The sequence below is a fragment of the Carassius gibelio genome, chromosome A1 (assembly GCF_023724105.1).
Source record: "Carassius gibelio isolate Cgi1373 ecotype wild population from Czech Republic chromosome A1, carGib1.2-hapl.c, whole genome shotgun sequence".
Lineage (NCBI taxonomy): Eukaryota > Metazoa > Chordata > Actinopteri > Cypriniformes > Cyprinidae > Carassius > Carassius gibelio.
In genome coordinates this window covers 34,783,178-34,799,198 of record NC_068371.1, presented here as the reverse complement: position 1 = coordinate 34,799,198, position 16,021 = coordinate 34,783,178, and the positions used below count along the sequence as shown (strand labels likewise).

At 37.7% G+C, this 16,021-nt stretch overlaps 1 protein-coding gene across 7 annotated transcripts in view; it reads left to right on the top strand.

The window, feature by feature from the left end:
• LOC128018641 (guanine nucleotide exchange factor DBS) overlaps nucleotides 1-16,021 on the top strand; it is a 55,623-nt gene that overhangs the window by 34,583 nt on the left and 5,019 nt on the right. For 3 of the 7 annotated variants that reach the window (XM_052604301.1, XM_052604290.1, XM_052604309.1), the window contains exons 5-25: nucleotides 6,061-6,180; nucleotides 6,304-6,420; nucleotides 6,948-7,097; nucleotides 8,163-8,287; nucleotides 8,990-9,104; nucleotides 9,328-9,447; nucleotides 9,892-10,083; nucleotides 10,308-10,499; nucleotides 10,665-10,824; nucleotides 11,294-11,346; nucleotides 11,780-11,859; nucleotides 11,940-12,006; nucleotides 12,128-12,243; nucleotides 12,337-12,406; nucleotides 12,491-12,583; nucleotides 13,163-13,255; nucleotides 13,340-13,465; nucleotides 13,581-13,802; nucleotides 14,103-14,195; nucleotides 14,310-14,388; nucleotides 14,797-14,922. In XM_052604301.1, coding sequence (XP_052460261.1) covers nucleotides 6,061-6,180; nucleotides 6,304-6,420; nucleotides 6,948-7,097; nucleotides 8,163-8,287; nucleotides 8,990-9,104; nucleotides 9,328-9,447; nucleotides 9,892-10,083; nucleotides 10,308-10,499; nucleotides 10,665-10,824; nucleotides 11,294-11,346; nucleotides 11,780-11,859; nucleotides 11,940-12,006; nucleotides 12,128-12,243; nucleotides 12,337-12,406; nucleotides 12,491-12,583; nucleotides 13,163-13,255; nucleotides 13,340-13,465; nucleotides 13,581-13,802; nucleotides 14,103-14,195; nucleotides 14,310-14,388; nucleotides 14,797-14,922 — 2,509 coding nt within the window. Of the gene's footprint in view, nucleotides 1-6,060; nucleotides 6,181-6,303; nucleotides 6,421-6,947; nucleotides 7,098-8,162; nucleotides 8,288-8,989; nucleotides 9,105-9,327; nucleotides 9,448-9,891; nucleotides 10,084-10,307; nucleotides 10,500-10,664; nucleotides 10,825-11,293; nucleotides 11,347-11,779; nucleotides 11,860-11,939; nucleotides 12,007-12,127; nucleotides 12,244-12,336; nucleotides 12,407-12,490; nucleotides 12,584-13,162; nucleotides 13,256-13,339; nucleotides 13,466-13,580; nucleotides 13,803-14,102; nucleotides 14,196-14,309; nucleotides 14,389-14,796; nucleotides 14,923-15,257; nucleotides 15,351-15,590; nucleotides 15,645-16,021 lie in introns of all 7 variants that reach the window. The other 4 variants (XM_052604281.1, XM_052604336.1, XM_052604326.1 and 1 more) reach the window with 2 other exon arrangements.

Sequence of the window (16,021 nt, the reverse complement as noted above, 5' to 3'; positions counted from 1 at the left end):
CAGCCGTTGGACTGTTTGTTTATTGTCCCATGATGTCATAATTGGTTTTATCTGTACAGTGACATTTAGAAACTCAAGAGTTGGTCTAATGTAAAGTGGCTTTAGGGTCTAAATTAATTATTCACTTATTTTAGGCCACTCTTACATTAGTGTCCATTTAAAAATGCAATTACTGTATGCACTAAGTGATAGTAATGAGTAACATAGCACATGCCATTTAATATTTAATCATATTGTTGAATAGTCTCCAGATGCTCACTGTAACATGGTGACAGTGTGTTAAAGTGGTCTAACACATGTCAGCCAATTATTGTGACAACCAAACTCTTTCTGAATAACTGACTTTTGTGTTTTAGTGACATCAATCTAACGGAGTACACATAATTCTGGTGTTCAGACTGTTTTTACTCTGCTGTTTGTGTTGATGAGGGAGATGATTATTCTACTACCCCACAAACATACTTCAGAAGGAGGGGAATTTTTCTTTGTTTCATAGCCATAATGAATTTTGCTGCAGAGACCGTAATTAAATAACAGGATGATCATTATTTTCCTCATGTCCCTCTCTCATTCTCTTCTGTTCAACTGCACTTCATATCATCTTATTTCTTGCATGTTCATAGTTAGACTACAACACTGAGAGTTTCCACAAAAAATATTAAGCAGCAGCTATTTTCAACATTGATTATAATTAAGCAATGCTTCTCAGTATTGTTGCTGAAAATTCAGCTTTGCCATCCCAGGAATAAATTACATTTTAAATATATTACAATAGAAAACCAGTCTTTAAAATTTTAATAATATTGTAATGAACTTGTTTTTGTTTAAATAAATGCAGCATGGGTAAACTTAAAAAATAAAAAAACACAGAAACCTCTTACTAACCCCAAACTTACATGCAATGCATACAGTAGTTTTTCTTTACCTCCCCTTTTTCCTTCTCTCTCTCTCTCTCTCTCTCCATGCACACACACATTGGCACACACAAGCATGTAATCACTCCTTTCTTTTTCTATCCTCCATCACTGCACATATGGCTGATTGGTAATGATTATCAGCAGTGCAGCTGCTGTGGAACGGCCAGAGGAGATTTTCCTACACGTGTCTAAAATCAAAACAAAAATACATCATCCATAGTAACCCATTCTAAAGGAAGGCTATTTTGTGCTGTGGTCTTTTATAGGTCATATACAAATACAAATGAGGTTGCTTCACAAATTGAGAACATTAAGACATTATATATCATGGAGGAAAGTAAATTTTTGTGTCTGCTTGTGCTAGATTAAATGATGTCTTGAATGTACAGTATTTCATTTATGGCATAATTACCTTGTATAAGTTCATTAGTTTCTTCTCATTTCTTTTAGCATGGAACAAAATCCCTTTTGCACACTCTTATGTTTTTTGTTATTAGAAATGCTATTAATTGATTTGCATTTAGATTTGTGCAATTTTATGAGTTTAACAACATGCACCAGTGAACAAAGTCCGATTGAACTAGTCTCTGTATTCACTTTAGGAAATTTTAATGCATGCTAATGTACGATAGTTGGGCACAGATAAACATCTTCCCCAGTGTAGCTAAATTGAAATATTGCACTATTCTTGTAATATTTGCAATGGATGACCAGTGAACCTTCCTCATTTCATCTCACGCTTCAGCATGCAGACCAACCAGCTGTGTTTAAATGGCTTTTATTATGGTGCTGCTGGTCCTGTGTTTACAGTACTGGTGCTAAACATTTCCTTTCCTTGACCTGAAAGCATTGATGGCCATTTCCCTTCTGTGCTCTCTCAGGCGTCTCAAGGGAGGTTGATAAGAGGCTCGTGTGTTGAAAGACAGGAGAGCGTCTGATCAATGACATCCACTGTAAAAGGACATTTAGCACCCATATCCATAATTAGCCTATGGGTAGAGTCTTTGATGTGTCCCATTCTCAGACATTATGGGGGATATATGTATATAGAACAGTTTTTATGGACAATCAGAAATCTAAGGCTGTACAAAATGCATTTCGTTTCAATCTGACAGTCTTAGTCCAAAGTCATTAAGAGTGAAGTATGCTCATGTGGAGGTGTTTCACCTGTGACTCTGAGCTGTACATCACAATGATGTTCACGGGGCAAGAGGGTAGTCCTGAGGTGAGACATGAAAGTTGAAAGGTCACTGAGATAAGCATTAGGGACACAGGGATTTAAGTCCCAGAGTATTTCTACTTTGGTTGAAAATAAAGAGCCTTGATAAGTTAGATATGCATTTCTCTGGGGTGTGCCTAATTTTACTATCCAATTTAACCAAAAAAAAGTAATTGAATTGGTTGTATTGAATCAGGAAATGCAGTGAGTGTATGGACTGGAAATGTGCGTGTGTGTGTGTTAATTGAATTCCCAGAGCCACGTGTCTGATTAGTCTGTGGTATATCAGTGCCGTGGCAGCTGCTCCCTAGAGACTCTGTTTCTCCACCTACTTACACACACACACACACACACACACGGCTTTCCCAGGAGAACACAGAGTTACACCCCCCATTGTAATTCCTTTCTTCGTCTAACACTTGTTCTCACTTTATATATCCTGGAATATCCCTGTTCCGTTTCTGGAAAGTGTGACAAATTTGGACAAATTATATACAGATTTTAAAATCGACATTCATGTGAATTACTGTTTTACATTAGGTTTTGAAATCTTACTGTGGGCAGATGAACCCACTGCAGTCTTTATACACACACACACACACACACACACAAAGCGTGAGTAAAGAGAGAATGGGGGAAGGGAGGGTGACCATATATTCAGTGCAACATCAATGCCATTGTAGTAATGAGCAAGACAGATTTCTGTGTAAATGTTTCTCATGATTGCATCATATTTGGGAAAACATAGGGTGTGTGTCTGCATTGCCTATATCAATGAGTTCAATTCATTTTCTGAACCAAACGGGACCACTGGTATGTTATCTTGTAATTGCAGTCTTTATGAGAGGCCCATGGCTAACTGTAATACAATCACAAACACACAGCGGTTTACTAAAGCTTCTTAAAAGAGAAGCTGTGTTGGTCACATCTGCTTGAACGAGCTTTAATGGAGGACTCGATAATGGGGCGTGTTTCTCTGACTTCCTGTTGTGTGCAGGACTGACCCCTGCAACTGTTTAGTTACTACATGGGGACAAGCATGGCCGGCCTGCCTCAGCAGAACAGGATATTGTCATGGTAATATTAAGGCAGGATTCAATTTAAAGAGACTCTTTTGTCAGCCATCAAACATGAGGTTTTTATTGGAACAAACTGCATTTTTATGGACATTATGAATGGGGTATATTTGGCTCAGTTGGATTTGACCGTAATTTTGGACACTGAATACAAAGAGTACAATGCAGTTAGGTTTGTAGATTTCTGTAAAAAAAAAAATTCTATTAATTTGTTGCTACATGCCTTTTTAGAGTGTTTAGTTGGTGGTTTGGTAGCTACTTTTGTAGCTCAGCAAGCCGAATGCTTTAATGTCCAATCAAATTGTGATGAGTTATGTGCCAAATATGTTACATTTCAGGTCTGAGGTTAATTAATCCTATCTCGTTTGTGTTGAGGTCCACTCTGCAACCAAATATCCAGTTACCATGCTAATTATTCTTGTAAGCCCTTGAATCTCACATCTCCCCAATTGTTAAATGCGTATGAAAACAAACAACAGCCCTGTCCAAGAAAAAAAAGGGGGGGCAGGGTAATAACATTTTCCTCAAAACCCAAAAGCTGGAGGCATTTCAGCGTGGCAGACTGTGAGATCAGCCCACTGTAGGATTAGCTCATGTTGGCAGATTGCTGCAGAACTGTAAGGACATGGTTTTGATTCTTGGATTGGCTCAAGTGTTTATGACAAATCCCTACTGTGCATCTTGTCTTTTTAAATCTGTGGTCAGAGTGACTAGGCAGTTGGATGGAGTCAGAAGGCTAATTTAAAATGGACTGTGGCAAAGTGGAAAACTGTTCTGTGGTCTGAAGAATCAAAATTTGAAGATCTTTTTGGAAAACTGGGACGCCATGTCATTTGGACTAAAGAGGACACAGACAACCCAAGTTGTTATCAGCGCTCAGTTCAGAAGCCTGCATCTCTGATGGTATGGGGTTGCATGAGTGTGTGTGGCATGGGCAGCTTACACATCTGGAAAGGCACCATCAATGCTGAAAGGTATATCCAAGTTCTAGAACAACATATGCTCCCATCCAGACATCGTCTCTTTCAGGGAAGACCTTGCATTTTCCAACATGACAACGCCAGACCACATGCTGCATCAATTACAACATCATGGCTGCGTAGAAGGATCTGGGTACTGAAATGGCCAGGCTGCAGTCCAGATCTTTCACCCATAGAAAACATTTGGCTCACCATAAAGAGGAAGATGCAACAAAGAAGACTTAAGACAGTTGAGCACCTAGAAGCCTGTATTAGACAAGAATGGGACAAAATTCCTATTCCTGAACTTGAGCAACTTGTCTCCTCAGTCGACAGACAGTTATAAAAAAGAAGAGGGGTTGCCACACAGTGGTAGACATGGCCTTGTCTCAACTTTTTTGAGATGCGTTGATGCAATGAAATAAAAAAACAAAGTTTTCCCTTAAAATGATACCTTTTCTAAGTTTAAACATTTGATATGTCATCTGTTTATTGATGTATCTAAATTTGAAACTTCCACATCATTGCCTTCTGTTTTTATTCACAATTTGTACACTCCCAACTTTTTTGGAACCTGGTTTGTATTTTGTATCTAATTTATGGAGTCTTGGCATCTTTCAAAAATATCATATAGTTGCCAGAGTAATCCTGACTAGATTGTGTTACACCAGTAGTTTTTAATGCGTAGATGAATAATAATGCAGCATCAACGGTTTTTAAATCAGTTCTCTGAGTCACATTGTAAAGCCTCTTCTTTCTGCTTCACTGCTTACTGACCACCACACTGTCAGTTACGCTGGGACGGAGGGGCTACTGGGACGTCTTCTGTCAGGAGACCCACGCCACAGTCCACACAAACATCACAGCTCTCCAGACATCTTTTTGATTTGACACAGTTCCCAGTAGGGAGGCATTTTTCATTAAGAGACTATAAACATAAGAACTCCATGAGGAGTGTGTGTGTGTGTGTGTGTGTGTGTGTGTGTTCATGCATTGAGAGAAAGAGCTCAAGGAGGCATATATGAGACCATTGTTAACCTTTCTAGTCTCTCAAAGAACTGAATTGTCATGGGAACAGAATTAGATGGAGTGTGTGAATGCATACAGTGGGAGGGAGGCTGTATCAGTCAAATGCAATGGCTCCCTAACATAAGCTAGGTATTAACCCTTTAAAGCCTACTGCATCATATTTGATGCACAAATGTTGAAGGCCTCTACATTATTGTGATCAAAACTTGCTTGCAAAAACCCGTTGTACTCAATCTACTCAGTCATCTGATTGGTACCTTATACTTTTTTGGACTTTTAAAGGGCTTTTTTTATAAATCAAACCATTTCCACTTTCTGGTTGTGGTACATGTGTGTTTTTGGTGTTTTTACGAAAATGTTATAAAGGAAAATTTAAGAATAACTTTTAAATTGTTAGAAATATTTCAAGACGAAAACTTGCTGGACTGACACAACTTTTGTTTATTTGATTATTCATGCATAATTTTTAGAAAACTGGAGTATCATATCAAAATCAGCGATGCAATCAGGCTTTCAGTCATAATTGTTCAGCATTGCATTTTATGTTTTTACCCCCCCCCCCCCCCAAAAAAAAAAATAATAAAAATAAATAAATAAATTACAGAGCTTTAATCATAAAATTAACCATTTAAACATCTTATTGAGAAATATTGGGAGAATAAATTGAATAAGACCGAGTTGTTTTTCCTCCTGGAGAATGAGCTCCATATTCTTATTATAATATGCTAATTGGGCCATAAAAGCATTTATTATTTTATTTTATGAAATGAAATGAAATGAAATGAAACAATGGTTAGATTTATAGCCTTGACTGCTGTTGGATGTTTTCTTAGTGTTCTGTCTATCTGTGTGTTTTGTAGGGCTCTTTCCCAGGTAACCTGCAGCTGGTGCTGGTACTGAGACCCACAGCATTCTTCCAGCGGGCAATGTCAGACTTCTTTTTTAGGTTTAACAAGGATGAGTTTAAAATGAAAGTGCCGGTAAGTACACACACGCACAAGGCACAAACTCCCATACTTAGGCATGCGGTTAATGAAGAGCGTAATGAGATGTATTATATGCTGACACGAGAATGCTCTACATTATGTACTGTGTTTGTGTAGGTGATCATGCTCAGCTCTGTGACTGAGCTCCACAGTTACATCGACCGCACACAGCTCACTAAGGAACTGGGCGGCACACAGGAGTACTGCCACGAGAAATGGATTTCACACCGCACCGTGAGTACACCCTTGTTTTTAACTATGGTACTGATGGGTGCACCACAGAAATGAAAAGTGGGCACAGGACTGGTTAGATGGAAAATTGAAAGAACAAGTTGCATTATGGGATATACTTATATGCGGTATGCTACTGTTCTGTACATTTTGAAAATGCAGTTAGTGAAAGTGGAAATATTAATAATACAATATTCATACTGCATACTCAATGGTGGTATGACAGAATACTATAAAATACCAAACATATCTTAAATCTTGGTGCTTCATCATTATAATTTGATATTAAACAAACGCACTTTCCAGGAGGACATTGGTCTTCACCTCCATTTGTGTACTTGCTTTTAAGTAATCGGTAATTGATTTGTCTGTATTGATCTGTGGCTCCTGTGTTTTATATTGCAGTTCTTGTGGATGTCTCTGGTTTTTTTTGCACACTTAGCCATTGGTGTGATTGTTTGTGTTAGGGAATATTGCTGTTTTGTGATTGATGTGGGATATGTGTCTCTTGGTTTGTGTTGTGCCTGTAGGCCATTGAAGGTTTTGCTCTGATGGTGAAGAATACGGCACAGACTCTCCAGTCTTTTGGGACAGAGCTGGCGGAGACAGAGCTGCCCAATGATGTTGAGGCCACGTCCAACCTTCTAACGGTCCACACAGAGAAGAAGGACAAAATGAAGGTCAGAAAACCCAGTAAAACTTCCTGTCAGCATAGTAGACAATAATGTACTAGACTGTCCATTATCCTATTAAAACACAGCTTGGCAAATAAATAAATGGAAGCAAAATATTAAACAAGGCTGCAGTTATTTGATCAAGAATATAGTAAAAACTGTATTTTAAAATGAAACTTTTTCCTGATGGCAATGCTGAATTTTCAGCAACCATTACTCCAGTCTTCAGTGTCACATGATCCTTCAGAAATAATTTTTAGTGGAAATGTTTTTTTTTACATTATAAATGCCTTTACTGTCAAATATATTAAATTGTAATATTTCACAATATTACTTATTTTCCCTTGATAGTCACTAGAGGGCACTCCATGCCATACCTTTATCCTGGACTACATCTCCCATAACCCACTGCTCATTCGACTGATTGTTTTCACCTGTGGCTCATTACCTCTGCCTATAGAAGCCTGGTGTTTTCAGTCACTCTTGGCGAAGTCTTGCATGTGTCACAGCTGCAGTTCTAACCCTTTTATCCTGGTTCTCTCTTTTCTTGTTTTTCCTGGTTCTTAGTATTCTGCCTGTTTTATCTGGATTACTCTGTATGCCTCAGCCCTGAACTCTTTCATTGTTTGGGCTCCTTATTGTTTTGACTATGACTGTGGATTAATCCCTCTTATAAACTACTGCACTTGGATCCTCAGTCTTTGTTTCCCCGTGCACGTTTTGTGAAAGTATTGTTGATCAAATAAATACAGCCTGGGCAAGGATCTTTCAAAAACATAAAAATCATAATTAGCCTATATACATTGCAAAAGTAATCGCAAATAATTATACTCCATATACAAACGTTTTATACAGTTTAGCAGTCATTATTCATAATGCGGTGAGAGTCAGGCATGTTATAAAGATTATATAATATACTATGTTTCATTATAGGGTTTAGTCCTTAATAAGGGGTCCAGTATGATCATAAATAATTTAACATGGATATTCACATGGCCACTAGCTATAAACAATCCTTAAGTTTACATAATTCATGTTTATTTCATGCCTTGCTGTGTGTTGTGTGTGCAGGAGGACTTGAATATCGCTCTCAGTCAGGGATCACGTTTGCTGGAGAGCATCAATGAGCCGCTGATGAAAGATCCAGATTACACCATGAACCAGGATGAACTGGAGAACCTGGCTACTGTTCAGAGGTGTGTGTGTGTGTGATACCATCTACCGTGCTGAAATGCAAAAATGAGATCCCAGACGGTTACAGTACAGTAGCAGACTGTTGCATGTCCTTGGTCTGTTTCTGTCCTTATGAAGCTGTTCTGGGCAGCTGTGTTTTTGCATGCACAATGAGACGAATAAAGATGAACCACCTGGTCAAGATTATACAGCAAATCTACACGCATATGTATAAAGAGCATTAACCAACAGGAACATATTGAAATCCATTTCTACTCGCATGTCCTTTCAGTGAAGGAGCATTCTGTGGTCTGGATGTTAATATCCACAGGCGTCTGCAGTGAGCCTTTATTTATCTAGATGTAGCTATATTTGCTTGACGTTTTTATTCATGGGTACGGTCAAACATTTTTTCTAGTTTCACGGTTAAACATACAGCATGAGATTTTAGAGCTATAACAGCAGGAAGGATTTTTACTTGGTATCGACTTCAGAAGCTATCATTAGTTTCAGATGACAAAACAAAAAAAAAATTGTTCTTTTTTTTATGATACGTTTTGTTCTTGTTTGTCTCTGCTCTTTGTATGCTTTCTCTGTATGGTAAAGAGCAGATTGGATATTCTTCTAAACATCTCTTTCTGTTCTCCACAGAAGAAAGTAAATGTGTCTGGTGGAAGTATTCTTTTTAAGAAGTTCACAGTTAAAATGAATATCTCTCTTTCTAGGTTGCTTGGTCAGTTAGATGAGACTGAAACAGCATTTGATGATTTCTGGGATAAACATCGAACCAAGCTAGAGCAATGTCTCCAACTGCGGCATTTTGAGCAGAACTTCAGGGAGGTGAGCTACACAGACTGCTGCATCTTAAATATGTTAAATATTTTCAGTAGGGACGCATAGATTTAGTATTATTTATGTACTTTTATAATATTTATTAATATGCTGAATTGGCTTTTATTTTTATATTTTCACATTTCATTTAACTGTGGTTTTGATATGTGCTTTTGTCATTTTTATTAGTTTGAGTTTTTTAAATATTTGACTATTTTTTTCTGTGTTGTAGGTCAGAGCTCATTTAGACATGGTGTATGACAGCGTAACAGGCTTCATCGAGGTCGGGATTATCCCCGCCCATGTTGAACATACCCTGATAGAGCTGACCAATCTTGAAGAGAGAGTATGTGTAAGAATTAACCTCATGACGTATGATTTCATGTTTTAAATGACGTTATAACATTTGTTATTCCGATACAAAATGAAGTGACATATAGCATAGTACTGCAAAAATCCCATCAGTTCGTCCCTCTAGAAGGGATCCAGTTCACACCCAGAAAACATTAATTTGCCCTTATAGTGTTCTAGCATTGTGCAGATAAAGGCATATTGTCTTATAAAGCATCTAAATCTCACAAGCCATAATTAAATTGCTGAGCACCGCAGTTTGAGGCCCTTATAAAAATCACCCACATGTTCTCATCCTGCAAAGAGAAGGGGGGAGTTTTACCCAATGTGATAAATCACCCACCACTACTGATGGGTGTCCTTCTGCTGACACGGGACTGTGGGAATTCTGGGTGGCAAACTATATACAGTATATATGATTAAATATTTCTCTCTCTGTCTGTAGGAGGTGTTGGACCAAGCGCTGGCTCTAGCATGTGATGCTGACCAGCTGATTGAAGCGTCTCATTACGCTGTGGACTCCATCCTGCCCAAAAGCTCTGAGCTGCGGGCTGTGTGCGAGGAGATCAGAGGTATCCTGGAGACCAAGAAAACTCATCTGCTCAAAGCCATGGAGCTGCATCAGTGTCTAGAGAAGGTGCAGTAGGCCCATCATTGATTCCTGCTCAACAAGAGACACATTCTTTCCTGTGTTTGGCTTTTTTTTTTATTGAACCTGGAAGTTACAGGATGCATCAAATAGATCATCCTATTTTATATACTTAATAAACTATAGTTTAAGAACTCTCGAAGCTAAACGACATGGACTAAAATCCCTCTTTAATGATGATCACTGACTCTTTTATTTTTTTTCTATTCCAGGCATCTAAATGGTGTGATGATGGGATCTTCCTGCTTGCATCTCAGCCTGTAGATAAGTGTCAATCACAGGATGGGGCGGAGTCAGCGCTGCAGGATATTGAACGTTACTTGGAAACAGCCAATCAGCACAAGCTGACAGATTTGAGTGGACTTTGCAGGGACTATGAGTCCGTGCTCACACAAGACTTCAGGGTAAAAGACAAATGGCATGCCAGGCCCTAATATGTGTGCATAGATTTTTAATTCCACACAGATAATAACATTGAGTTATTGATTATTTAAAGTGCTTTAGAGAATGTAAATATGTCTTGTGGGAGTTTAGTTTATTTAATGAACGGTTTCTCTGTGCTCAAACAGGACCAGATGGACAAAGTGTTTCAGAAGCAGCTGTCCATGCAGGAAATGTTTGAGAAGAGGAAGGTCAGTCTGAAGAAGTTAGCAACCAAACAGACACGACCCGTGCAGCCCGTCGCCCCACGTCCTGAGGCCATCATCAAACCACCTATCTCTTCTCCAGGTTAACCCCCTAAACGTGACTTTTCGTGTGTTATTTTGGTTGTCTAGCTTAGTTGTGATCCTTCTGAATAATACAAACATTTTGGGCTAAGTTTAGGACTATTGCACTCTGTTACTGGGCATATCTAAATATCTAAATTATTTAGCAGTATTAATTGTGAATGAACCCCTAACAAAATGAATATCAAATGAGTTGTGGCTCCTATCCTCCGCAGTACAGTAATGTCTGTGTCCTCTCAATGTCATCCCTAACCCCCTCCACACTCAAATACACTTGCTCTGGCCATTAGCTACTTATGGTCACTCAGGCACAACAGATATAGTGGACCCTGTCACTTACTTTACTCTCCTGCCATCTAGTGTTCATAATAGAGAACTGCAGGGACCATTGCATGACTCCAAAAGCAGTTTACATAACAAAATATATATCATTTTATTAGTTTATTAATGTAAGTGTGTTTTTATCCCAGATGATATGGAGAAGACAATAGAGGGTGATGTCATCAATGGAAACGGCAGTAAAGTAGGTATCTCAACTTCAGGTAGTGCTTTATACGATGTATACACAATAATATTTATATAATTGCTTTGATATTGATAGTTAACAGGATTGAAGCAAATTTTTCTTCTGTTATATGGGTCTCAAGGTCAGAGAAAGTGGAAATATGACTAATTTTGGCACAAAGAAAAACTTTAGTAACATGTTTTATTGGTTAAAAAATAGATTATTGTTTAATCTTAATTTTTTATGATTTTCATATTGACAATTTATTGTTGTTGTTGTTGTTTTTTTTTTTTTTTTTTTTTTTTTTTTTTTTTACATCTAATTTTGAGTGCATTTTGAAAATTGGGTTAAAATGTTCTACCGAACCAACTTGTCTATGGTGCTTGTGATTTATTAAAGTTAGTTTGACCATATTTGCGGGACACTAATGCAGAGTTGTTTATATGTGCAGGAAGAGATGCCCTTACAGAATGAGGACAGCAGACACCCGTCTGTCTCTGATGAAGAGGAGAACTTTGCTGTGCTCAGACGGTCAGGCAGGACTTAGAGGAAAATCAGCTATAATTGTTTCCCTACTGATAATGTGTAATATTAATGTCCATCGCTTACAGGCATGTGATGAACGAGCTGCTGGAGACGGAGCGAGCGTATGTGGAGGAGCTACTGTGTGTGCTGGAGGTGAGTCACTGACATCCATCACCTCTAGAAGTCAGATCAGTCCTGGTTATGGTTTAAGATTTCTTTTTCTTTTTTCTTTCTTTTTTTGTACATTTGACTTGACCGATTAATTTGTGTTTAGGGTTATGGAGCAGAAATGGACAATCCTGCCATGGCTCATCTCATCCCTAATACACTGCTTCACAAGAAGGACGTCCTCTTTGGCAACATGCCTGAGATATACCAGTTCCACAAGAAGTGAGTGAACCCTCTCTGTGTTTGCTTTCGCTTCTGCTGGTGTAGTGTTATAAAGCTAAAGCGCCTCTTATTTTCCATATATTCCCTCTCCAGGACTTTTCTTTGTGAACTGGAAACGTACACAGACTATCCTGAGCTTGTGGGGCGGTGTTTCTTAGAGAGAGTGAGTCAGATTGTACATCTTGTGCTGCTCTGATTGAACACATCACTGAATAGATTATGCAAACATCTTTTTCATGTTTCTCAGATGACGGATCTGCAGATCTACGAGAAGTACTGTCAGAACAAGCCTCGCTCAGAGTCTCTTTGGAGACAGTGCTCTGACTGCGCTTTCTTCCAGGTCATCTTACTTTACAAGACACTAGATATGCTCTTAGACATTACATATAAGCACACATTTCTTTCTGTAATTTAGGGATCATATTATAAGGGATCATATATACACCCGATATATACAGTATAATTAAATATGTATATATTTGAATACATTTTTTTTTAATCAAAAAATTATGAAATACTGTATTATTGCCATTTAAAAGTACTTTTTTAATCCATTTTAAAATGTAATTTATTCTCATGATGGCAAAGCTTAATTTTCAGCAGCCATTACTCCAGTCTTCAATGTCACACGATCCTTCAGCAATCATTCCTATCATATTTATTATAATTATATTTATAATCATCATAATTTTTCAGGATTCAGTTCTAAAGAACAGCATTCAATGTGCACTTGCTGAATAAACACATTCATTTCTTAAAGAAATGACAGACTCCAAACTTTTGAACATTATTATTAATAATACTAAGCTTCTAAATATAAAAAAAAAAAAATTAAATAAGTAAACAGAAATGATTGACCGACTGATTTTAAAATAATAATAATAAAAAAAAATAATAATAATTTGTGTACTGTTTTCAGGAATGTCAAAAGAAACTGGAACATAAGCTTGGTTTGGACTCATACCTACTCAAACCTGTGCAGAGAATAACCAAATACCAGCTCTTACTGAAGGTTAACTAGACTCAGATTACTCGTGCAGACATGTAACTCATATGTGTAGCTCTCACTGACGTAAGCTCTGTGTGTTTCTATCAGGAACTGCTGAAGTACAGTAAAGGCTGTGAGGGCGAGCATTACCTGCAGGAGGCGCTCTCGTCTATTCTAGGCATCCTGAAAGCTGTGAATGACTCCATGCACCTTATCGCCATCACTGGATATGAAGTAAAGATGATGTTTACTCATGCTGTGAAACTAAATATTCACTTTGAATTAAAATAGTTCCCAATTTTGCAAGTCGCCTTTGGAGCAGCTGTTGACCTTTGACCTGTGCTTCCAGGGCAACCTCGGTGATCTGGGCCGTCTGATGATGCAGGGGTCGTTCAGCGTGTGGACGGAGCACAAGAAGGGTCACGTGAAGGTCAAAGACCTGGCTCGCTTCAAGCCCATGCAGAGACACCTGTTCCTGCACGAGAAGGCTCTGCTCTTCTGTAAGAAACGAGAGGAGAACGGAGAGGGTTATGAGAAAGCACCTTCATACAGCTTCAAACACTTACTCAATGTGAGTACTGAATATTAAAGTAGTTCCTTTTCATGAATGACATTGAAATGGGTCCACTCCTTTAAGATGAAGTGGTAGAGTGGTTATAAATATAGGTTAGATATTACCAGGGAAGATTTCATATTTTTTCTTTTAGTCTAACCCAGAAAATCTGCATTTTTAATTTGTGTTTAGTCTTGTGTAAATTAAGTTCCATTCAGGGAAACTGATATATTTCCATGTAAATTAAGGATGGAGAATATCAGGTTTCTGAGATTTATAATTTTATTTTAGAAATTTTTTTTTTTCTTTTTCTGACAGATGAGTGCTGTAGGTATTACTGAAAACCCGAAAGGAGACAACAAAAAGTTTGAGATCTGGTGTAATTCTCGAGAGGAGGTGTATATTGTACAGGTATAAAAAAAAATAGTCCTTAATATTTCCTATGTTTAAATAGCATTGAATGTAAATAATTTAGTTTACTATATCATATCATTTTTATTATATAATTTTATTGGTTATTTTCAGGCGTCGACACCAGAGATCAAAACGGCATGGGTGAATGAGATCCGGAAGGTTCTAACTGGACAACTAAATGCCTACAGAGGTGAAATGAATCGATATACAAAAAAAATATTATGAAAGAAATTATTTTTTTATTTAGCAAGGATTAAATGTATCAGTAAATAATGTTACAGTAAGCTGTTTTCAACATTAATAATAACTAAGAAACCGTTCTTGAGCAGCAAATCAACATATCAGAATGATTTCTGAAGGATCATGTGACACTTAAGACTGGAATAATCATTCTGTAAATTCATGTTTGCGATACAGGAATAAATTACATATTAAAACACATTAAAATAGAATTTTTTTATTATTAATTGTTTTACTAGATTACTGTTTTAACTGTATTTTTGATCAAATAAAAGTTTTCAGAAACAATGAAAATATAGAAATTACAAGCTTATCTTTTTTGTTTATATAAGGTTTTATATATAATGTTGTTTTTCAGAGGCGAGCCAGCAGAAGAGCTCAGATCCGACCTCACAGTTAACTCCCACCGGCCTAAACCAGAGCCCCTTCAAGACCACCCTCAAGAAAGGAGAAGAGAAGAAAACTGAACCCACAGCAGATCACAGTACAGCCATCTTCTCAATATACACATATATACACATACATCTGAAATATATACACATATATGTCTCACTACACACACTATGGTCAAAAAATGTTGTAAGGCTGTTTTTCTGATATTACACACAACAAATCTGAATCCAGTTAGTCGAAGAAAACAACCCCAGACTAATGTTTTCCTAAATACGTCCCACAATTCAGAATGCTGCTGTCTTTCCCTTTGCTGCTAAGACTGTGAATTTCTGTGATTTTCCCGTGTTTCTTTTTCCTAACTAAACCTGTAACGTCTTTCGTTATTCCCCCTTCCTCTTTCTCTCTTCCCGTCTCTGTGGAGAATAGACGAGACTGTCACCAGTCCCACCACTGAGAGAGCCGCAGTGGCTAAAAAACGTTTTACACTGCAGGGCTTCAGTAACCTCAAGAGTCAAAAAGGTACAGCAGGAAGGCTCCCAGCTTTACACAGGAATATGTCATACTTTTAAAACGGGGTGACTGCATACTGATTAAACACTCCTAAAAAAAAAACATTATGATAAAAGAATGTTTCGTAAAAAAAAATATATTAATTTAACTACAGTCAATTTAGCAGAAATCTTAGTGGCACTGGATAAATTGTAAATGTTTAACTTGGAACATACAGTAGACTAAGATTTGGCTTGACCCCCACTGCAGAGCCCTCTGGTGGTAAAAGCCTAACACTACCCATGGTCACTCTCTGCACTCCAGGTAAACTGTAGTCTCAGAATACACTAGAGCAGATTAACGTCATAGTTCAATCTTGGCAATATTACAGTTTAGAATATTCACTTCTTAAAGCTGCGGTAGGGAACTTTTGACGCTCTAGCGGTTAATAAACAGAACTTGTGTCTTGCGGAAGAACATCGTAGCGGAGGAACTACTTCTCTCTGTTTATGTCTATGAAGAATCACAAAGGTACTGGGTTACTCCGCCGCAGTTCCCCCGACGCAATCTAAAATAGTCCGAATATAAACACTTATTATAGGTGCACCCTAGTGATTCATGACAAGCCCAAAACAAGGTTTGGAAAATGGATTCATGGTGTACTCACTTATTATATAAATTTTTCTAAATTTTGAACACAA